General features: G+C 39.2%; 2 protein-coding genes across 6 annotated transcripts in view; one reads left to right on the top strand and one right to left on the bottom strand.

Annotated features, from left to right (window-relative positions):
* The window catches only part of LOC122976517 (protein ANTAGONIST OF LIKE HETEROCHROMATIN PROTEIN 1-like), a 46,955-nt gene that overhangs the window by 5,465 nt on the left and 16,681 nt on the right, over positions 1-24,809 (top strand). The window lies entirely within an intron of this gene.
* Positions 10,591-24,809, bottom strand: part of LOC122976516 (chloride intracellular channel protein 5) — a 31,107-nt gene continuing 16,888 nt past the window's right edge. Inside the window, exons 1-6 of one of the 2 annotated variants that reach the window (XM_044345034.1) lie at positions 19,789-20,513; positions 17,803-17,912; positions 17,588-17,713; positions 17,044-17,150; positions 12,431-12,612; positions 10,591-12,270 (exon numbers count right to left, since the gene is read on the bottom strand). In XM_044345034.1, the coding sequence (XP_044200969.1) occupies positions 12,109-12,270; positions 12,431-12,612; positions 17,044-17,150; positions 17,588-17,713; positions 17,803-17,912; positions 19,789-19,851 (750 nt within the window). In that variant the 5' untranslated portion in view covers positions 19,852-20,513 and the 3' untranslated portion in view covers positions 10,591-12,108. Of the gene's footprint in view, positions 12,271-12,430; positions 12,613-17,043; positions 17,151-17,587; positions 17,714-17,802; positions 17,913-19,788; positions 20,514-24,809 lie in introns of those variants that run through there. The other variant, XM_044345035.1, reaches the window with a different exon arrangement.

Below are 24,809 nucleotides of genomic sequence, written 5' to 3'. Positions count from 1 at the left end.
TAAAATTAGTGACTCCTACTATACATTCCTGCTAAGTAGAGGCACCGCCATATATTTATAGTTCATAGTCTTGTTAAAAAGTTTAAAAGCTGGTAATTTCATTTATGTTATACAGGTTAGCACGGCCAGCCACAGGTAAACATACCCAGGGCCCGCCCATCGTACTACAACACTTGTTAGACAGTTACTAACTAAATAGCTACATGGGACGGGTGATACATATACAATTACACTGTGTGACTTTACCCCGTGTTATTAGACCACAGTATGAACAGCAGGACATTCTTCCTCTGGATGTTTCTGTGGTAATTGAACTGTGTGTATTTGCTGTCTGGGTGTGTAAACTCTGGGTCATTATTTTCGGAGCGTTTCCACAGAGATCACTGTCATTGTCACCATGGTGATGAGTGTGTGTGTCTGCACATGCCTGAGTGTTAACGTGTGTATCTATGTTGTATCATTTTGGATTCTTTGAGCAGCAAATTATTACATATGGCTTTAGCAGTGAAGTAAAACACATACAAGTGTTCCAAAAAATGAAAGTGGAGTAATAATAATAATAATAATAATAATAATAATAATAATAATAATAGTATTTGAAATAGAACCAAAGCTAACAACGTAAAATTTTGTGTGTACCACCTGAACAATTAGACCTTTATAGTGTTTAACTATATTTGATTAATAAATGGATATACATATTTACAACGTGTTGGGCGAGGGGAGTTCTGAATGGGATCAGAACAACAGCTGGCCAATCAGAGCTCCTGTTGCTGCTCTGTAGGTATGACCTCATTTACTTTTTGGGTGGCACACTGCTTACACATCTTGAAATTTCAGTGATCACATAATGAAAACTGTAAATGTTAAAGCAGAAACCACATTAAATGTGAAATGGAATGTGACAGGTGGACACATGCTGTATGTAAATGGAAAAAACCTTTTTAAAATTAGGTTTGTGCTTTTATGTTAAAATGGACATCAATCTCATGTCTGTGGGTTGTGTACAAAGCTGGCTTTAGTTTAGCATAAAGACTGAAAACCGAAGAGAAGGCCAAGTTGCTTTATCAAAAGAAGTTGTTCATCAAGGAATAGTTCCAGCATGCAACACCCCATTAAACCACAAATAGTCCATTTAAAATTTCTGTTTTTGTACAGATTGATGAGATGTAACATGTTAATTAGTTAGCTTTAGAGGCACCTGTGGGTGTATTTTTTTAAACTTTGAAGAAGAGCTGTTTCCTGCTGCTTGTAGTCAATTTAATAATGGTTATCTATGATTATGCCCACATACTGTTGTTGTTGCTCTCAGATCCGGAGAGAGTTTGAGTCCTAAGGCAATTTAGGTCTTAGTCCAGTAAGCTTTGAAATTGTAACTTTTTCTTTAATCTATTGGCACCTGCTCCACTTAGACATAAAAAAATAAATTTAAATTGTTTGTTCAGCTCATTTGAAAGATGTGTAATCACTGACTAGTTAATTCATTTTTTTCTACTCTAAGCAATCACATTACCACGATTACAGCATTGCTTCTGACTGTCTTTACTTAAGTAGTAAAGTCATTCTGTTGCTGTTGCTGTTCAGCACAAAACCAGGCCTATGTAAGCTCTTTTTATAGCCTAAGATTAATATCACAGCAGCCATTCTTGTTCAGCAGAGCTACCACAGCATGTGTGTATCTGTGGCTTTTTCTTTTTCTGTGGCTGTGAGCTGACAATGCTGCGTTCAGTCACCAGTGGGAGGAGCTCCAATGGAAAAAGGTACAGATTCAGTCAGTGACACTGACTCAGTAGTTTCAGTTCCAATTGAGAATTCTCTGTTAAAGATTTGTTGGTTCATGGACTGAACACCTTTTAACCCTTACATACTTTTCAGGTTAAATTTGACCTATATTTATATTTTAGAGCAGTAAAAACATCCCAAACAGCTGTCTTTTAGCCTGACATTTTGTGAACTTTCCAAAAGTGACCCAAAATATACAACTTATTTATTTTGGTGCAGCTGATACACATTTTTGTAAATAGAGGATGTTCCAGGTTAAATTTGACTTTGAATTTATTAAAAAAATCAAAAATCACCATTCAAAAAATGTTGCATTCTTCACATTCAATAACATTCATTTAAATCATGATGGATGTTGTACTATTTTAGGGACCAAAATAGTGTGAATGTGATCTTTTTTCCATAAACAAATAGTACAAAACCTAAAGAATACACTCTCTCTGTTCTCTCAAAGTTTCATTAAGGATTAATCACCCAATTTATGAATGAAATATTGATTTGTGGTTCAGAAGTTTGGTATAGCGACTAATCCTAAGGGTTAAACTGTACTTGATTTGATTTATTGATTGGGACAGTGTGCAGTTTTAAACATTAATGACTGGAGTTAGCTCGAAGCTAATTTGCATCCGTAGTCCCCCACAATCAAAACATACAACAGCACAACAACAAACAGTACAAAGCCAAAAAAAAACCCCACACAATACAAAATACAAAGCTACACACAACAGCACATCACATACACCCACAATGTCAATTAGTAGTCTGTAGTAGATTTTTTATTTTGGCCTTGAATGTATTGATAGAACTATAGTTCTTCATATCATCAGGTAGGGCATTCAACTGAGTGGTGGCTTTCATACAGAAAGCTGACTGCCCAAATGCAGTGTGACGAAATGGTATTCTGGAGGATCTAATAGAACTTACTGAGCAAGTGTACACAAAGTCGCATAGTAGAGGAGGGGCCAAACCATTTAAAATTTTATAAACTAGGCACAAATTTGAGAATAATCTAAAATTCTCAAAGCTCAGTAAATTGTATTTCTCCAGTACCCTACAGTGATGGAAATGCATTGGCTTTTTGTCCAGAGTTTTTAGAGTTTGTTTGTATAAAGGCTCAAGAGGTTTTATGGCTGTTTCTCCAGCCTGCCCCCAACATGTGATGCAATAAGAGATATGGTAAAGAATCATAGCATGCATAAATATCTTGGCTGTGTCCAAAGAGAGACAGTTTCTAATATGTCTAAAATTTGCTAAGTTGTACTTAATGGTTTTAACCGTTTTTTTTAACATGTTTCTTAAAGTTCAAATTTGGATCCAGTGTCACACCAAGATATTTAAAATCAGTAACTGTCAATTTTTTTCACCTTTTATGAAAATATCAGCATTAGGAGGTTGTACCATAGTTTTAGAGAAAAACATTTTGTCTTGTTTACATTTAGACTCAGACATGATTGATCAAACCAATGTGTGATCCTTTCCAATGCAATTGTTAGCTTAGCAGCAGCTAACTCAGCTGTTTTTGCATGTGTGTACACAACGGTGTCATCTGCATACATTTGTAGTTCTACATCATGACACTGTTGAGGGAGATCATTAATATATATGCTAAATAATAGGGGACCTAACACTGACCCTTGTGGAACACCCATTGTGCACTTCACGTTACTGGACAGTGTGTCACCAACTTTAACACATTGTGTTTTCGAGTTTCGATATTTAAAACATCATGATTGACTGTATCGAATGCTTTATGTATATCTAAAAATACAGCACTAACTACTCTTCCTTTATCAAGTCTTGATTTAATTTGCTCTATTAAGTGCAAGGTAGCAGTTTCGGTGGAATGATTTGCTCTAAAGCTAAATTGCATACAATGTAGACCAAAATTGCTTGTATTAAAGCCCCTGGAAAGGCAAATCCATGATTGGCTATTAATCATGTAATTTAGGATCTAATGTGTATATAGTACACACCTAAAAAGTATGAGAGCATAGCCTTTGACATAGCCTATGTAGTTCTTTAGAAAGTTTCTCTCCCTTCCCATGTTACTGGGTTGCAGTTGGGCGGGGCTAAGCTAGGGAATTTATTACATAATAAATACCTGCCCAATCATATTTAAGAGAAAGATGATTTACATGGCTATCTGGCCAAGCTGACTTCACAACACTTACTCTCATCTCCCCCATGAGAAAAGAATGCAGTGCACTTTTCTTTGCTTTTAGCTAGAATGAGAATTCAAATTAGCCTGATATGGTTTGAAAGTTACTGTGTTAAGCTAACTAGCAGACTTGGGTACACCATCCAAATCTGTATTAATCACTGAGTAGATAAGTAGCTCAAAAGTGTAGCATAGGAATGCTAATGCTAACCGTTTCATGTAAGTGAATGAAAGATGCTAAAACACTTAACTTTGTGGTCTGGAAGGTATAGTTCAATAAAAACAGATATGTGTGGTCTACTCTATTCTGCTAGTTAGCTGATTAGTTAAGATAACTAGTAGACAACCAGGGTAATCGATAATAAGCTCAAAAGTTTTGAATAGAAAAGCTAATGCTAACCGTTTCATGTAAGTGAATGGAGAATGCTAAAACGATTAGCATCATACTCCGGGAGGTATAGTTAAATAAAAATACAGATTTGGGTGGTCTAACCTGTTTTGCTAGTTAGTCGATTAGTCAAGCTTTCTAACCAAGCAGGGTCCATTTGATAGATTTGGTAGTTTATTCCATATCAACAAAAATTTTAGTGAATGAATAGAAAATAAAATGGTACTTGAACTGAAAGTGAGCTGTCAATCAAACGTGATCAGGACACATCCACACAGTCCTGAGAAATGGTTTGAGCAGCCAAATAAGCTGTTTTTGAGCTAAGTTTTCTAAAAGTTATGAATGTTTATTTTCATTCAGATTTTTGTGGATGCTTAATGAGACACTCAACTTTGATATCATATATGCATTTTTATGATTTCAAGCCACATTTCCAGAGGCTTTAAGAAATGTTGTCAGTTGTTTAATGGCAACTTTCTCAGCAACCTTTTGAGAGTACTGGCAGCATACTTATTGGTCTGTAGTTACTGGCTTCAAGGCAGTCTCCAGATTTAAAAATAGGCGTGACAATGACACGTTTCCAGTCATCAGGAAAGGAGCTGTGTTTAAAAGACAAGTTAATGAAATTAGCAATGGGGGAGTTAAAATATCTTTGTGTGATTCGACAAACGTAGTGTCAAATTGGAAAGCATCTCTACTTTTGGAGCTTTTTAAGGAGCTGACAATTTTGTTTACTTGTAACTCATTAGTCTCTACCAGCTCTAAAACCTGACCTGTAGCATCTATAGGAACAATATCCAGCTTCTTTTTTGTAACTTTTTTTCCTAACTCATATACAGACTCAAGAAAAAAAAATATTAAAGACAGAAGCAACAGTAAAATGATCTTCAATTAACTTTCCCTGTACTTTGAGTTTAAAATCTCCTAAAAAATTTTGGGTCCCTCATTGTGAGATTATCAATGTTTTTCCAGATGAATTTACTATTGCCTTTTGCCTCATTCAAAATATTGAGATAAAAACGAGATATAGCTTCTCTTAGCTCTTGGATAATTGTTCCTTAAACCTCTATAAATCAGCATGTCAGTGTCCCTTCTAGTTTTAATTGCCTTCCTTAGTGCAGCATCTCTAGATTTCATAAGTTTCCACAAATTTTCATTAAACCATGGTAAATTGTTTTTATTTTTGGATTTCATCTGTATCCTTACATTAAATCTTTCCCTCACAGCGTTGATTCTGTGAGTAAAAGTATCACAGCCATAGTCCAGATCATCGGAGGACAGTACATCATCTGTATCCTTACATTAAATCTTTCCCTCACAGCGTTGATTCTGTGAGTAAAAGTATCACAGCCATAGTCCAGATCATCGGAGGACAGTACATCATCCCAGTTCAAGCTGTTCATTTCATTGATAAATTTATCTTGCTTAGCTCTGGGTACGCATTGAAGGATCATTGTCTTAGTTGCCGTGGTCTTAAATCTACTTGATCTGATAAGCCAGTGATTAAATTATAACTTTTAGTTATCTTTCTGGTTTGTTAGTAAATATCAGATCAATTTGTGTAATGAAGCATTTTGTAATCCTAGTTGGGCCTTTTACTAGTTGTTTTAGTTGGAATTTCTCTGTGATCATTTTTAGCTTTTTATGGCGGTGCGTGTAGACGCAGCAGCCCCTCGCTGTCCCAACCGTGCGGTATTTTGTTCTGTTAGTAAGTGTTTGTCCGGAAGTTTTTCGTATTCATCTAGTCTGTCTACGTTGGAATACAAGTACAGTCGACAGACTGTTAGACATCTGCAGGAACCAGCTTTACAACACTTTGGATACTGCACAAACAGAGTCGATAGAGGAGCTCAGATTACTTCGCCGGCCTGCAACCACACCGGACTCGACTGCTGCTCCCCCCCCAGAAAGGAGGCACCGCAAGCGCGGAGGTATCCGGGCTAGGCTAGTGGCTAGACCAACTCGCCCAGCCATACCATCCATCCTGCTGGCAAATGTACGATCCCTGGACAATAAAATGGATCACATACGACTGCTGAGGTCAGCAAATCGTAACGTGAGTAACTGCTGTGTGCTTCTCTTCACTGAAACATGGCTAAATGACAACATCCCTGACTCTGCTGAGCGGACAGAGCCCTCGTAAACGAAGGAAAGACTCGCGGCGGGAGTTTGTGTTTACATCCGTGATGCGTGGTGTCGGGACGCTGTGGTGATATGCAAACACTGTGCACCACTGGCAGAGTTTATGATCATAAGGTGCCATCCTTTCTATCTGCTGAGGGAAATTACAGCGATTTTGCTAGTCGCTGTTTACATCCCTCCCACCCCCAACAGCAATAACAGGAATGCAGCACTTTGTGAACTGTATCAGGCCATCAGTGAACAACAGACAGCACACCTAGATGGATTCACCATCCTCGCTGGAGATTTTAATCATGCTGATCTTAAGACCATCAGCCCAAAACTTCACCAGCATGTTGATTTCCCAACAAGAGGAGACAACATTTTGGACCTGGTCTACACTACCCACAAAGGGGCATACAAGGCCTCACCCCTGCCCCACATCAGACTCTCTGATCACATCACTGTTATGCTAATACCAGCATACAGGCCGAGAGTGAAAGTCACCAAACCGGTTCAGAAGCAGGTACGGGTGTGGCCAGAGGGGGCCTCCTCTGCTCTCCAAGACTGCGTTGACACAACAGACTGGGCAGCCACACACAACCTCACAGACATTGAGGAGTACACAGACATTGTTACTTCTTATATCAGCAAGTGCATCAGTCGATGATGTGACCCACACAAAAACCATCATCACTTGGGCTAACTAGAAGCCATGGCTGACAGGGGATGTCCATCGGCTGCTGAGGGCCAGAGACAATGCCCACAGAGCTGGGGATGAAACTGGCCTGAGAACAGCGAGAGCCAACCTGTCCCGCGGCATCAGGAAAGCAAAACAGGAATACACAAACAAGATAACCAGCCAATTTAAAGACAGCAGAGACACATGGAGCCTGTGGCAGGGTATTCAGACCATCATGGACTATAAACTCGCGCCACAGCTCTGCGACAGCAACATCTCTCTGCTCAACAACCTCAACAGCTTCTTTGCTTGCACTGAAGCACAAAACAACACACGCCCACCCCCCTCCCACGATCAGACTCTGTGCCTGTCGGCTGCCAGCGTGAAGAGGACACTCTTTGCCATCAACACCCGCAAGTCAACAGGTCCAGACAACATCCCTGGTCATGTGCTGAAGGACTGCGCAGAGGAGCTTAAAGATGTCTTCACAGATATATTTAATACCTCTCTGAGGCAGGCTACCGTTCCATCATGTTTCAAGTCCACCATCATCATACCTGTGCCAAAGAAACCCGCTCCATCCAGCTTCAATGACTATCGCCCTGTGGCATTGACCTCCATCATCATGAAATGCTTTGAACGGCTAGTCATGTCACATATTAAATCCATCCTCCCCCCCACCCTGGACCCCTTCCAGTTTGCATACTGGGCCAAACAGTCCACAGAGGATGCAATCTGCTCTGCTCTCTATCCAGCCCTCACCCACCTGGACACAAAAGACTATGAGAAAAGATATGTGAGAATGCTGTTCTTCAGTTCAGCATTCAACACCATAATCCCACAACAGCTAATCGGTAAACTGGACCAGCTGGGGCTCAACACCACACTCTGCAACTGGTTGCTGGACTTCCTCAGTGAAAGGCCACACGCAGTACGAGCCAGCAACAACACCTCGAGCAGCATCACACTCAGCACAGGGGCCCCCCAAGGCTGTGTGCTCAGTCCCCTGCTCTTCACCCTGCTGACTCATGACTGCACACCAACCTACAGCGCAAATCACTTTGTGAGTTCGCGGACGACACAACCCTGGTGGGTCTCATCACCAAGGATGATGAGACCCACTACAGGAAGGAGGTCAACCTTCTGACCACGTGGTGCAATGACAACAACCTCCTGCTGAACGTCAGCAAGACCAAGGAGATAGTTGTTGACATCTGGAGAGGCCACACCCAACACCCTCCACTGACCATCAATGGTACTGCCGTGGAGAGAGTGAGCAGCACCAAATTCCTGGGGGTGCACATCAGGACCTATCCTGGACCACTAACACTGCACCACCGGCGAAGACAGCACAGCGGCACCTCTACTTCCTCCGCAAACTTAAGCGAGCTAGAGCTCCCCCACCCATCATGTGCACTTTCTACCGGGGCACCATTGAGAGCATCCTGTCCAGCTGTATTGCTGTGTGGGGCGGGAGCTGCACCGACCAGAACTGGAAAACCCTGCAGCGCATCGTGAACACAGCTGGAAGGATCACTGGTGCCCCACTCCCCTTCCTGCAATACATTTATAACACCCACCTCACCCGCAAAGCGACCATGATTGTGCGCGACGCCAGCCACCCCACACACAGTCTGTTCAGCCTCCTGCCCTCAGGGAGAAGGTACCGAAGCCTCCGTACCCGCTCCACCAGACTCACTAACAGCTTCATACACCAGGCTGTCAGGAAGCTGAACTCTCTCCCCACCCTCTCACTCCCTCCTGGACACCCTGGACTCTGAACCCTGACCTTCAGAAACAGACTGTCTTTTGCACTACTACTGCATGATATCATGCTGCTGCACTATTTGCACTATACAGGACAATATATGTATATATATATATATATATATATATATATATATATATATATATATATATATATATATATATATATATATATATATATATATATATATATATTTATCTTATTTATTATATATATATATATTTTTTTTTTTTTTTTTTATATATGTCTATTTGTTGCACACTTTGTCTTGTCTTACTTTAATGTTTCCACCGCGGGATATTGAGAAACGTTTTCTTGATTCTTCTGTATGTTTGGCACATGTAGAGAACTGACAAATAAAAATTTTGAATCTTGAATCTTTTTCCCTCTTAGTTTTATCCTCCCAGTTCACATTAAAATCACCCATAAGTAATAATTCTTTGTTGAGATTGCACTCTGCAAGTGTCATCTGCAGAAGGGGGCCTATAGATGATGACCTATGATGTTAAGACATTTGCTGGGATAACATTATTTTTATCCCAACATATTCTAACGTGTTACCCGCATTATAAACCACACGTTCACATTTGATGTTGTCTCTCACATAAAAAAAGCACCCCTTTTCCTCTTCCATCAGGTCTGTCTCTTCTGAAATATTGGTATCCGGGCACCGTGAACACACTTGCAGGAGTTGTTCGTTTCAACCATGTTTTAGTCAGACAGAGAAAGATTTGAGTCAGACACAAGATGAGTTAGCTGATTGCTCTTTGCAGTAATGCTTCTGATGTTAAAATGTCCACCGAATAGCCCCCTCAGTTTCAGCTTCGGGTCCCATAAGACTTTTGCATGATTGACAGTTTGGAAGGTTTTGAATAACCTCTGCCTCCTCACCGCAGGGTTTTGACACACAGTGGTGTCAGCAGCAGGTTTTGTGAGAGAGACACTGGACCTATCAAGGTTTCCACAGCCCAGTAGTGAAAAGTTATACATCGAGGCGTCATTCCTCCTGTTAACAAAGTTTAGTCTGTTAAGGGAGAAGCCTGGCCCAGAAAGTTGCTGCTCATTCATTACTGGCACCAGAGGAGTCCCAGACACACTCAGGCACAAATCAGCATCAAAGTTCTGCAGCACTCGAGGGGTCACTGGTCCAGGATTTAGCTGAACATCTCCAGAGAGCAGGATCAGCATGAAGAGGAGACCTGCTATTCTCCAAAATGGGGTGGCAGATGACCGGTCCACTGGATGGGTGATTCGCTCTTGTACCTGGGCTCGTCCATGCCGCAGGACAGAGGAATAGATTGCAAATATACCAGTAAGTTATGATGAAAATTTACTGTAGGAGTGTCAACTGGCCATGAGCCAGTATTTGTCCCAAACTCAATCACTCGGTGTCCCAGTTGTTTTCCATCAGTGTTGATTGCTCTGGCCAGACAGACACGTACAGGCAATACAGCAATGAGTACCAACAGTAGTCCAAAAAGCACTTAATTACTATGAAATTACTTACTTACTATAATCTAATACATATTGTACACAAACGTCCCCTCAGAAAAAATTCTTGTGAAACAGAGGGATCAGTAAACTCAGCATTATGACTCAAACTCAAGTTATATTTCCATCTTCCTTTGCAAGGACAATGACAGGAACACAGACAACCAAAACAAAGAAGACCAAGTACTGTAATGATAAAATCAGTTTAATAAAGATTCTCCCCAGAGAGGATTTAAGGCCAAAACACAGCAGGCTGATGTTAGGGTTGGTTTGGTTCAGATAACAATTGACTGGAAAACTCTGGTGGTTTGGCGTAAAAACATACAAAACCACATCTTTACAACAATTGAACCAGTGATTTTTAATTTTAATTGACAATTTAACTATTTTTTAACTAATAAAGGTTATTCCTGTATGGCATGAATGCAACTTTATCATTTCTGTTGTCCTGAGAATAAGTGGATTCTACTACAACTGAAAATATTATTTGAATGCAACAGACTGACTATAAACCCAAATATGCAAGATGAGAGGAGTGAGGTGACTTTGGGTAAGTGACAGAATGGTGGTCTTTGAGTATTTTGAACTACAAAATATGTCAAACAAAATGTCATTAACACTAGATATACCAACCAGCATCAAGACCTGTTCACACTCAGCCTCAGTCAGTAGCATAAGATACAAAAGAATTCCATCAAAGGATAATCACAATAGAAGTAAATAGTCTAATTGCATCAGTATAAAGAGTACACATACAGTACAATTAACTGTTTATAAAATGTACAAGTAGAAAACACTCTAAGTCAGGCCTTGACATTAAATGCTTGATTTAACTACTGATTGGTCTTTAACATTAAGACAGATGCCATCAGATAATGTTTTGATACACAGTGTGGTTACACTTACAGTGACTTAACTGGACTTTGGGAGAGGGAGGACCACAACATAAAGAAAATCTACTGAAAACTTTGAGTATTTAACTCAAAGTTAACTGGATCAGGCAGAACTGATCCAGGCTTGCTCTTTCCCCCTGGTTCCAGTCATTATGCTAAGCTAAGCTTATCCACTTCCAGCTCTGGCTCTGCATGAGGGTGATATCAGCCTTCTCATCTAATACTCATCAAGAAAATTAAATAGTGTATTTTCCAAAATGTAAAATTATTCTGTCATGTATATTATTGAAGGGCCATAATTGATAATACATTGAGTGATTTTATGTAAATTCACATATGAACTGTAAACATTTAGTAAAATTAGTTTAAATAGAAGATAATAGTGTCATTTATATTTTAATGATTAAAATTTAAAGTCAGGTGGTAATTGTTAGACTAAAAAGTATTAGGTAAAAACTGACTATAGTTTCTGATACTGTAATACTGAATGGTGAAGTTTGCTATATGTGCTATTTTATTGGCCCGGCCATCATCTGAAAAGTGAAAAAAAAAGAAATCAGAAATTAATTCTGCAAGCATTCTGCTTCTAATTACTGCTTATTTCTGGATGTCATTATTTGTTGAATCATTGGTATAAAGATACAATAGATCACCATGCAGTCCAACCTGTGAACGCACATGCACACACACACACACACTGGTATATTTCACTTCCAAGCCAATGTGGAGATATCAGACTTAAGAAGGAGTTAACAGGTGTCAGTTTCAATATCAGTATCAGTTTTAGTTTAGTTTTAGTTTTTTACAGTTGTACCACTCTTCCCCTTATTTGATTCGTTTTGCAACATCCAGATAGGCAAATTCAATCTCCCTCTCAGCTGGACAGGTGCTGGTGAACTCCTCCCTCTGGTATGCACAATTTAAATACCGCCAAACCCCTGTCATCTCTGCTGGGATCTCAAATCCACGGTATTTCTGTGCAACGACCTGGAAAGACAAAAATGAGTAGGAGTGAGTTGACAGGAGTTGGGAGCATTGTTTGTTCTCATTTAAGTGCAAAATCCATATAGATTCTCTCTTGAATTTGGAGCAAAAAAATATATAGACCATTCTTTTTACTACAGTGTGAAAATCAAGCTCAAAGAACCTTCAGGATGTGTAGTTTAGGCAGCAGGTTGCAGTCAGCCAGACTGAGCTCAGGCCCATCAAGGAAGCTCCTGGAGGACTCAGGCAGGTCTCCTGAGGCGTCAGCATCAATCTCCTCAGGTAGCGGAGTCCTCAGGAAGTCATCAAGACGCCGAAGAGACTTCAGCAAGGCTTTCTCTAAGGCTGCACACACGGATGAAATTGCAGAGACAAATGGAGTCTGCTTTATCAGATAGCTTCTTGAGGGAGACTAATGGGACAAATAAGAGTAATGTGGCCTTAAAAGGAAGAAATCTCAATTGCTAAAAATCATCCTATGTGCTCTGACCCCTTAGCTATTTTCAAGTGTTTTGGTCCAAGTCAAGTCTCAAGTTTTGCATTTTAGTTGCAAGTCAAAAAACAAGTATTTTGGTCTATCAAGGCTTAGTATGCAAATTGCAATAGCACAATGGCCAAAATCAAACAAAATACTTATTTTTTAATGGAAACAATGTATTGCCCATGTGTATCATTCAGTGAGAACTCTTAAAATGAAGGTTCAAATATGTTTAATGGTGCAGAAAGCCTCATGGAGTTTCTTTCTGTTTGGAACATTTTCATTTGTCTGCTATTATTGCTCCTGACTTTTCATCTCAACACATCCTTGCTTGCTCACATTAAAACAGGGATTAGTGCTGAACCTGAATGTCACTTCTAAAAGGTAGACAAGTGCTATGATGATTAGGCAAATTTGTTGTACAAATTGTTGACTGAACTTAATTTTAAGTTATTTTTTTAGTTCAATTGACTCAGCACGTTTAACATTATACCTACTACTCAGTAATGGTTCAGTAAAACTTTAAGGCAGTGGTCACTCATATTTTCATGTTGAAACAACTTTGTATTTTTGATGATAGCAGTGATTTTTGATGATCTACCAATGACCCAAACACATGGTGTTAATTTTAAATGTCAGAAGGATAAAGATTTATAAAATAATGCATAAAATGCACATACAGACACTGTGCTGTATTCAGCTTAACTAACAAGTTTCAACTTGTATCAATATTATTTATCAGTTAGACTGGCTCTGAGGATGATATGAAGTGCAGTGTCCTGGCTGTCTTTACAAGACGCATGAATCTTTTTAGACACATCTTTTCAGCAGCTAAGATGATTTGTCATTAAGCTGTAAGAGCTTACAAAAACTTTTTTAAAAATGTATTTATTTCTTTTAAATTCTATTCTATTTTGACAGTCAGTACAGAGAGAGACATGAAACACAAGACAGAAAGGGGTATGACATGCAACAAGGGTCCACTGGCTGGGAGTTGAACTGTGGACATTGCAGTTGTGTGGCATGTGCCACAGTAGGCCACCGGGGCACTCTTTTTAGATATTTTTTGGCTGGACCACAACAGCAGGGCCAGACCTATAACCACATCTATCTGTCACAGAGTCACTGACTGACTGGCTGACTGAGTGATGAAGTTACACCATTGGTTGGCCAAAGGTGGCCGGAGCAGGCCGAAGGCCGCTGAAGCTAAGTATCCCAGAAGACATTACATACCAACCAACAGAAATGGCAGAGATTAAGCTGTTGTAATTTTTGTTGTAATTTTTGCTGTAGGACTGTTAATATGTCACTTTATAAAGTTTTTTAGAAAGTAACCATTTAGATTCCCGATATGCAGTCAGTTTATCACCTATTTGAGAAGAGATGACCTGTGCCTGTCGCCACTGTAACTTACTGTCAGTTTCTGCACATTACATGCGTCTAGTGTCTTTTCAAAATAAAGCACTTCTGTGTTCATGGTAAATGAAATAAAAGCAATATAACAAACCCATTTTCAAATGCAAACTTTACACACATGAAACACACTGTATTGGGGTCATTCTTAGTATTAATGATTAATTTGATAATTACTGCATTAAAACTATTTTCTGGGTTGTAGGTAAGTGGAATAACTTACAATAATAAACTATACTATAAAAATAGCCTAAATCTTAACTCAACCCTTCTTACAACAGCACCATAGTCTTTTAGTATTATAGTCTTATGTGTACAGCACTTTGAGTTACAACTACTGGATGAAAAGTGCTATACAAATAAATAAACTTAAACTTACATAAAAGCATCTTACTATCTTGAAAGTGCTGCCCATGTCCATGGTTACCAGGTGACGTACAAATTAAAAGCCCTCTAGTGTTTCATACACGGTCCATCCATACACTAGGCACCCTTTGTTGTCATGTTTAAAACAGGCCAAATGGCATGAAAAATCTGTTAATTCTAATAATTACTGCAGTAGACAAAAACAAAAAAGAGCTCTTTTATTAGCTAAAAGCAGGAATTAGCAGACATTTAATATAAGTGATTTGTGTATCAGAACACGGCTACAGAGAGGTGATAAACTGGAAAGAACGAAAAACTTTTGAGCTACTCATTTATTTGTAGAGATAGACAAATTTCTTTATGAAAGGCTTATCTCATCTGAATTTTAGAGTTTTCTTCTTTTAGAGTCTCAATTTTATTCTGGTGCCAGCAGCTATAACTGAAAGCAGGTATGCGTTATAGAGATGTTGCGCGTATCCCCACTACGTTATTAATTACCAAGCAGCGCTCCAAAAGCAATTTTCAATTCTTTAGGCTTTCAAGTCTCAAGTAAGTTGAGTCTCACAGCAGAGTCCAAGTCGAGTCACAAGTCCTTATTTTTGTGACTCTAGTCCAACATGAGTAAAAGTCTCAAGTCTTCAACCACACCCAAGCTATCTAATCATTAGAGCTGCAATAACTTTTTGGCCATTTAGGGCCAGGGCAACCGACCGTAAACACAATATTGATATATTATCACCATATAAAGCTGAAATGGCGACCCTGTTAGCAAACAGTTTCCTATTTACACATCGCGCAGACACAGAGCAACACTAGCATAAACTTGGAATTGTGTTTGTGTCCATCCGATGAAGTCCAATGTAAGTCCAATATTCACTCTCCTTTTAGCTCTGTTTTGTTCCCCAACTCCTTAGAAAAATATCTGGCTGTCTTCCAGCTGCTAAATGCTAACCTAAGATGGTTGACAAGGTAAATACCTTCCACTCATCATTATGTTGCATGCTGGCATTAGCATTTAATTCCTAGCATGGCTGTACACTCTTAAGGCCCTCTTTTAACAATCTAAAGCGCACAGTCTGAAGTGAATGGGGCAAGTGCATTTAGGGTGTGTCCAAATCCACTTTTGCTATTTCACCGTTGGAAAAATGGTTGCTGTTCAAAGGGGTTGTTCATAGTCTCCTAATTAATCATGGGTGTGTTTTGGGCATAAACATGCAATAAACCAATCAGAATGTCATCTCCTATGCCCTTTTAAAAGCACTGTGTGCTCGCACCTTGGCGGATTGCTATTATGATGGCGCATTTGCCAAGTAGGAAGAAGGGACACTTCTCTGCAGAGGAAACAGATCTGCGCATGATACATAATGAGCACAATGTCCCCTGCTGCTCCTGGACTCTCCTGTGGCCAGCCCCAGACCACCAGTTTAAGGTCCTGTTCATTAATTTGTTGCAATTTTATTTTCATTTGATTTTTGAAAAGGTTTATTTTTTAATTACAGCTTTGGTTTCTATAAAAATCGATTTGTTCAGTCATGGAGTAACAGCTAAAATCAGCAGGGTTTTAACTGCTGAAAGTATGTGAAAGTACCTCATTTATTTCCTCATGTGTTCCTCATGTCATCATGTATTGATGCAGCAGGAAAGTCGATCTGTGTCTGATCCGTTGTTGTCTATCTGTTTAAATACCTACATGTATTGCCACGATTTGGTCAAATAATTAGACAATGTTATCCATCATTACTGCGATTAGTTAATTCTGATAAATATTATGACTAAGCATTATGACATGTATTTTTTAACATATGTCGATGTATACAATAATAATCTTTCACATTGTAATCCTTTTATTTGTCATCTTTTGCATGTTTGTGTGCTGCTGCGCGGCCATGTGTGTGTTTAACAAGCAGGGTGTATATTGTGCACCCGCTTATGTAGGCGCATATTACTATCTTGATAATGCGCCCTTAAAATAACAGTGAAACACTGTGCCACACCTCAGACCAGGTTTTTGTTGGTCAATAGCGCAATCACTCTCTGCTGCCTCAAGATAGCAATGTGCCAACAATGCGCCTGACCACACCTCATTTTAAGACCAACACAACCCATGGACGCTCTGATGGGCGCAAGTGCATTTGCTATTTAAACAACGTGGACGCTTGACAGGAAAATGACAACTGCATCTGTCTTAAAATAACAAAGACACTTGCATCGCGCTTGGCACTGCTTTGCACAGAGCGTAAGATAGGGCCCATAGTCTTGCTCACTGAAAACAGCTGCCTTCCACTGCTGGACACAAGGTTGATGAAAGCAGAGGTTGCGGGCCATACGACCAAAACAATGAGCTAAAATAAGCTAAAAACCTCTGTAGAGCTGAGGGGAACTGAGTTAACAGACTTAGTGATAATTCACTGTGGGTTCATCAACATGAGAAACACTCAAATATTTATTTATGCAACTTTAACAAAAATACTTCTGGGTTAAATGAACTGAAGCCATCCTTCTCTCCATCTGTCTCTTACCATCGTTGGTGTCTTTCCTTGGGTTCTTGATGTAAGCTGAGAACTTGGCAAAGACATCAATGCCAGCTGTGTTGGCTTCATGATGTCTAGGAGCCAATCTTGGGTAACTGGTGTTAAAAGACACATTAGGGAAGTCAACTGTGTAAACCCGTATACTGTTTTATTTTCTCCAAATGATGCTCATATATTTTGACATTCATTTTAAACAATAGAGACAATGTGAAATTAATTCTTTCTCCAGAATATCCAATGGTCAGAACATTCATTATTTATTTCACATTGTGCATCATTTACTCACTCACATATCAGTGCTACACATACTGTTTGATATTCATCCAATCAGCCACTGCCTTTATGGTGAGAGCCTCTCATCCATCTTTGCTACTAATAACCCCAACCCTACTTGTTATGAGATAAAGCAATTCAACTATATCATATCTCTTTAAAAAGGGTGCCACAACCCTATTATTTACTTGTGTAACCTTGATTAATTAACAAAGTCCTCTCTGGCCAGCAATATTCCAGTAAATGTGTGCTTGTGTACCGTGGTGGGGTCAGTTTCTCCTCCAGGAACTCCTCTATCTTGTTGACGTCGACCTTGACTTCGCCATTAAAGGTCACAAAAGGAGGGTTGGTTCCTGGAGCAAGGTCCTGCAGGTCAGCAGGCTTCCTGACAACACAAAAAGAAACATTTAGACACTCACAAAGACTGTATCTTCACACAGGTGAATATGCATGTGTGAGTTCACAGAATATTACCGCTTGAGGTCGACGGTGGTGACATTGAAGATGACTCCTTTAAGCCACAGGATCATAAAGAGTCTCTGAGAGAATGGACAGTTACCAATGCTCTCCCCATCACTTCCCGCCTACACACACAGGCATGCATGCATGCACAAAGAAAACATACACACACAAATATAGAAATGAGGGAATGATTTATATCAACTTTAAAGTCTCAGTAGGTGTCAGTGCCAAAGTGAGAATAGGTCATTCATAATGCACATTACAGTATATTTATGGGATTTTATCTGTATATAAACCTAAAAGCAAAGTCCTGCAAGTCATTTAATTCCTTGAGGATCCATCAGCACTTAAAACAACACTTTCAGTGCTGTAATAAATTGGCCAAATAAAGGGAGAAAAACACAATGAACACAGTGAACACAATACATATTAAGAATAATGATGGGCTTACCACAGAATAGCTCTCACCACTATTTTATTTTAATGCCAAACATTGTTTTTCACATAAATCCCAGTTTTACATCCTATTCTAGAGTGGTCAAAGTCACCAGTTTTATCATCCATTAATCAATATTTTCATATTAGCTGTGGATAAAATCACCAACTCTGCAGTTCTGTCAACTCCACATAGCTCTTTGGCCTATATTATTTATAGCCCATTATTTTGGTTTTAGGGCACATTTACATTTATGTTTCTGTCTCAATAGCAACATACACTGGCAGCATATGAAACACCAAGCCAATGCGGAAATAGCTTAAAATGCAATGCAATTGATGGCCACATGATGCTGTCTCCAATAGACTCCCATTCAAAATGCCTCAACTTATCTCTAAAAATACTAAGAAAATCATTTTTTCAACAAGTCATTATGGTCTCAATCGCTCAATTCAGGCCCTCAAATGACAAATGACAACGATGTGCTCATCATCGTCATTTGGAAGTTATTGCTGCGTTAATAAGATTTGAAGATTGACAGATTGATTGACAGCTGTGGTTGACAGCAGGCTCACCTGCTGCTCTCCCCAGCTCCAATACTCGCACTGAGTCGTACTATTGTTGCAATTTTTCACTAAGTTTAATGTTACTTGATTATGATACCTACCCTGTTAGCACAATTTAGCTAAAGTAGCTAACATTAGCCCAAGTGTGCAGCATTCGGTGTTCCCAGTTATCTAACATTAGCTAAGGTCTAAGGTAGTGGGGCCTGTTTCCAGAGTATGAAAGGCAACAACCTGCACTCCTTATCTCCCAGCGTCAATGTGTGTCTGCTCTCCAGAAAAGCAGCAGTTTGATCATATCTGCTGTCAAGGTCACTGCATCCTGGCAACTGCACCTTGACTAATTTGTCTTACTGTAGGATGCATTCAGTGCTAAAATCAAACTACTTTTCAGTGACAGAGTCCTGATAAACCTACTGTACACCAGCTGCCCAACACTAAACAGCACAGATTAAGTTAGTGACTCGCTAGTGAAGACAGTGGAGCATTTAGTAGCTAATGAGTGAGATACTTACCTCAAGAATTGGTGGAAACCAAAACAGAGCTAAAAGGTGAGTGAATATTGGACTTGCAGTCATGGGGTGGACAGAAGTAGTGACTATGACAAGTACTGACTTCTGTTCTGAACCTGTCTTGTAAAATCGAAGTTCACCTGTCTCACAATTTGAGTTTCAGACAGTTATTTCAGTTTATATTGCTATCATGGTAAGTATTGCTAAATCAAGTTGTATTTTTAAATTATCTCAAGCTAAGAAATGTAAAACCTGGGCACTGGTTGGTTTCTGGTAACCTGGCAGGTTTCTGGGGCTCTGTACAGCTATTGAAGCTGCCATGTATAGTCTGCTGTGTGTACTGTACTTAATGTGACCCTGGAGGTGACAGGGTACATAGATACATCACAGAGGGAAAATAACTATATGTTAAACATAGCTGCCACAAAGAAAAAAACATTACTGTGAATATAATAAAGGATTTTCAGAAATTTACCATATCTCTTACCTTGACAAACAACTCAATGGTAGGGAAGCCCAATTTTTTAACTATAATGTCATACCAGGACATTATGAACAATCCAGTTCAGCATTCCAAATGAGCAGAAAGTTTGAGTGAAAGCTCACGCGGCTCCTCTAAAAACACTTAAAAGACAGTTTCTTTCTCCAAGAACAACAAAAAAAACAAAGAAAAAAAAACAGAGCCAAAAAGGACGTTTTCAGTTCAGGGCAAATGTAGTATAATGCAGAGGTAGTTAATCCATACCAGCAGTTTTGCTATCTTCCAATAAAGCCATGATAACCACCAACCAGCACAATGTGTGTCTGTTTGTCCATCTGCTTGCTCCTTGGAGTGGTTGTTTTTTCTGCTTTCTCTGGTATGTCAGTGTCTCCTCCACACACAACCCCTCTTTGTCAGAACAAGTACAAACACAGTCTCAATGAACGTGTGTGTGTGTGTGTGTGTGTGTGTGTGTATTAATAACACTGTGAGGAGAGAAAATCTGTTAATACAGTCACATTATGGGATTAAAAAACATCTAGGGATAAAAAGCTAAGCATTACATTCAGGAGAAGACATTTAAAGGTTAAGGCATGGGTTGTGGTTAGGTCTATAGTGGTTACACACTGTAAAAAATCCACAGTAATTTACTGTGTTTCTGCACAGTTAATTACTGTGAATATATTGACAGTATAGTACTGTGTATTAGGCCTAAAAACAGGAATCAGCATGTTATTGTAAAAGTCACAGCAGTGAACATACTACTGTAGAAAATCCAAGTAAACATTATATTACTGTAGAAAATCATAGTAAACATCATACTATTGTAGAAAATCACAGTAACCATTATACTATTGTAGAAAATCACAGTAACCATTATACTATTGTAGAAAATCACAGAAATATTCATACTACCACAGAAAACATTGTTACTGTAGAATATCTCTGTAATATTCATACTACTGCAGTAACCATTATGTGACTGTAGAAAATCACAGTAATCATTATATTACTGTAGAAAATCACAGTAATCATACTACTGCATTATGTTACTGTAGCTAAGGTAGCAGCTTTCCCTTTTTTAGAGAAAATCACTAATTTCGAGATTCTTTTGTAATACTTTCAAATGAAACCCTCAAATTCATGGTGCAGATTATATAGTTTAGACATTAGTAAAAAAAAAAAAAATTATATATGAATTCAAATACTTCAACATGCCTTGTTTCATCATGCTTCAGCAGGCTGTTACATTCAGTTTTTGTGAGCTGATTGGTTGAGCCAAAGAAATGTGTCACGCAATCTCAAATTTGAAATGCATCACTGGCACCAAATCTAGGCACCAAAGTTCTTCACTGCAGCCAGTTTAAGACTTAAAAGCTTTTTGGATTTACTTTGTTATCTTTCTTCTTTTTTACTGTAAAGGATTTTCTTTTTAAGAGTGCTTGTGTTCTTGTCTGTTCATGCTTGGTGTAAAGTTGTCAGATGGTGTAATAAATAGATAAAGTGTACTTTCTGACATCTTACAGCTTGCTAACGCCTGGGACACACTGCCTACCTCTACCTAAGCAGTGCATGTGCATCACTGAACTGCTGTGTCTTGCTCACCTGTAGTGTCCACACAGACAGCGTTGCTGCTGGGGCACTGCTACTGCCAGCCCTATCTTTCTACAGAGTTTGACTTTGATAATGGCCATCAATAATAGAGTGTTTCATATCATTTCTTTATAAATTTAATTTATATTTAGTTTAGACAAAAAAAGGTTAAGAAGCATGTGCTCAATTGTGAAAAATAAATAATTATGTGAGATGAAAGCGGCTTTCTTTCTGACAGGCATGGTGGGGTCTGGTTGGGGCTACTTCTGTGTCAGCCAGCCACATACACTCCTCACACAGGACAGGTTTTTCATTATTGATTATATTGATTATTCCTCCACTTAAACCCCCACTGTTACTGCTCCAAGTGAAGAAAATCCCTCTAGATGACACCAAGTTCCTCAAACAGGCCAAACACACTCTGATAAACTAACCTCCATTCTAACTGTCAGGAGCGAAAGTGACAACAAATATGAAAAATAACAACACCAAATCTCCATCTCGAAACAGGTCAAACTGGCAGGAGTCCTAGTTTGAACTAATATCACAGAAAGCGAGCCAGAGTCAAGAGAAGAAGCGCCATGCGTCACCAACTCTCTGCGCTGGAGTTACCCACCAGAGAGGCTCCCTGTCCCTCTCCCTGTCCACTGTGCAGGCTGACCTGCAGTGGTGACACTACATTTTTTTCATGTCTGTGACATATTCTACAGATATAGACATTCAAACTATAGTGAAAGGTATAATGTTGCTGGTATGACATCAATATGACTATCAACAGATCCTTTTCACTGTGTATTTTTGCTGAGAACCGCGCATGTCACATGGAAAAAATAGGTGAGACCAAAGTTCTAAAAGTTCCAACCTGTGTTGCTGCTCTACTCTGTTAACATGGGCACTGAAATGAAAAGCAAGAGGTTCCACGACACACGCGCACTGTTAGCACAGGCTGTGTGTCCTGGCCATTATGGCTTGGTCCACCGGACACGGCTGTGTCGCATTCCGTTTCAGAAATGTCCCAGAAGCGGCTCTCCGCTCTGCTCTGATAAACATTTGCGCCTAGTCACACAGTTTGACATGGAAGCTGCGTCAAGCTGCACAGAGCAGATCGAGCCGGGCAAGAAGTCAGTCAAAGAAAAGGCATAGAGCATCCAGTCAATTTTCAAAATAAAACACCCCCCGCAGACTCCCGATCGTATATCACATGACTACATCAACATTATGTCATAACCAGTGGAACCAGGCCAGAAGTCAACTGATCAGAGTATATTTGTTACAACAGACTACCAGTAGCTCATCCTGTCAGACTAGTCCGGTGAACTAAGCCTCTCACACATAATGACCTACCCCGGCAAAAAACATTGTTTAGTAGCTACTCAGGTCAGACATGTGTGAGAAGCAGATATACAACTCCTACAAATGTAATTATAAGTAGAGTAGTTAATTCTGGCAGGTAGGGAATATTCATCAGAATTGACAACTACCTCTATAAATGTGGTTAAAAGTAGAGTAGCTCATTCTGTCAGGTAGGAAATATCGGAATGGACTACTATGAATATGTTCAAAAGTAGAGTAGCTCATAATGACTACCCAACATATGTACACACAAACAGACACACACATTTATCACTTATTTTTATTATTATTTGCTATCTCACAAGCACTCACACTTCAGATAATAATGATGTGCCCATCAGAGACGAGTGTGGCACTGCACCTGAGGAGAATAATAGTGGTCAGACATTTCTCAATAGAAGATAGAAGACTGAGAGTACTAGTTTAAAATATTTTATATAATCAACCATTTACAGGAACAGAAATTACCATCATACTGTCAATTTCATGTACATTACATGTAACAGTGGACTTAAATGCATTTATAATTAAAGCTGCAAGCAGTGTTGGTCCGGACCTCACACTCTGGCCTGTCGGGATCAGATCATTTTGCTTTTTAAAAATGAGGGATATTTCTTAGTGTGTTTTGGCCACATTCACTTGAATTTCAATTAGTAAATTGAAAACTCTTGATGAGTTTGTGTGTAAAACAAATTAATTTCCTAATTTTCATCAAGTCTATTTTTAGAAAAGTACAGACTTTTAACCCACATGACCTGGTCAAAGTTTGATTGAAATGTATACTGTCAGGTGTGTAGAGACAATAAGTAACTGCAGCTGAACACAGAAAAATACTCATACACTTGAATGGAGAGTGTGAGTGAACCCACAACTTTTTGAACATTGACTGCTTCCACATAGTTTTAGATACAGACTTCATTTGAACTTTAAATTAGTCATGAGACTTTGACCTACAGATCTTGAATTTACATGTTTTTTCTATCTTTTATTGTTTTTGAGATATTAGAGTGTGAGTTTTAAAGTCTTTTCTTGCTCCTCCTGTGATTTTATAATGATTGTGTATTGCAGAATGTTTCACCACACTGAGGGAGTGACATCACCAAGAGCAGTTGGAGAGGAGAATTTTACAGTACGCTTCTTATGAAATATCCTCATAAATTACTTAAATTACTTTGGCCAAATCTTATATTAAAAATCATATTTTTTAGTAGGAAAATTCATTGCGAATCCCTTGATACAGTTTTGAAAGTGGTCAGACTTATATTTAGACATCAGAAGTCTCTGTTTGACACAAAGTTCATGCCCATAGATTGCCTCCCCATTGTTTTACGTTGTAAGGTGTGATGTGGCACTGCAACTCTGAGGGCTTATAAAATCTAAACCATTGAAGTTATCACAAAGTTTTTAACAACTTTTTTTCAGCATAGTGTCATAAGTCACCTATTAAAGTTTGAAGCTGATACCAGTAACGCCCTAGAAGGAGATACCGTTTGTTCAGGGGCCAAAATTAGGGCAAAGTCTTATTTTGAAAGGCTAATTGCGGACTTCCTGTTGGACTTAGGTTAGGGGTGTCAGTGTATGATTTGTGGGTCTTGATGAGACGAATAATTGAGTTTTGGTTCGATCTCTCTACAACAGTCCTACTGGCCATTTTAGTTACATAGGTGGTGCTAGAGAGCACATTTTGGCACTTCTGATGTCTAAACTATGAGTCTGACCACTTTCAAACCTGTAGCAGTGGATTCCCCACAAAATTTCCAAAAATGTGACTTTTAATGTAAGATTTGGCCAAAGTCATGGGATTTATGAGGAGATTTCACAAGGAGAGTGACATTCTCCTCTCCAACTGAGAGCGAGAGAGAGAGAATAGGAGGGGGCGTGATGGGTGTGGGGGTTCAATGGAGCTCATTGAGTGAGAGTGACAGTTTAGTGATAAAGATCTGCAGAAAAATAAAACCAAAACTAAAATTTTTAGCTCTGCACTGCAGTTTTTCCTTTATTAGGGCCCAAGCACCTAGCAGTTCGCTCACACTCTCCATTCAAATATATGAGTATTTTTCTGTGTCCAGCTGCAGTTATTT

Source organism: Thunnus albacares, chromosome 24 (assembly GCF_914725855.1).
Source record: "Thunnus albacares chromosome 24, fThuAlb1.1, whole genome shotgun sequence".
NCBI lineage: Eukaryota > Metazoa > Chordata > Actinopteri > Scombriformes > Scombridae > Thunnus > Thunnus albacares.
Note: the sequence above shows the minus strand (reverse complement) of the source record. Positions and strands in the feature narration are given on the sequence as shown.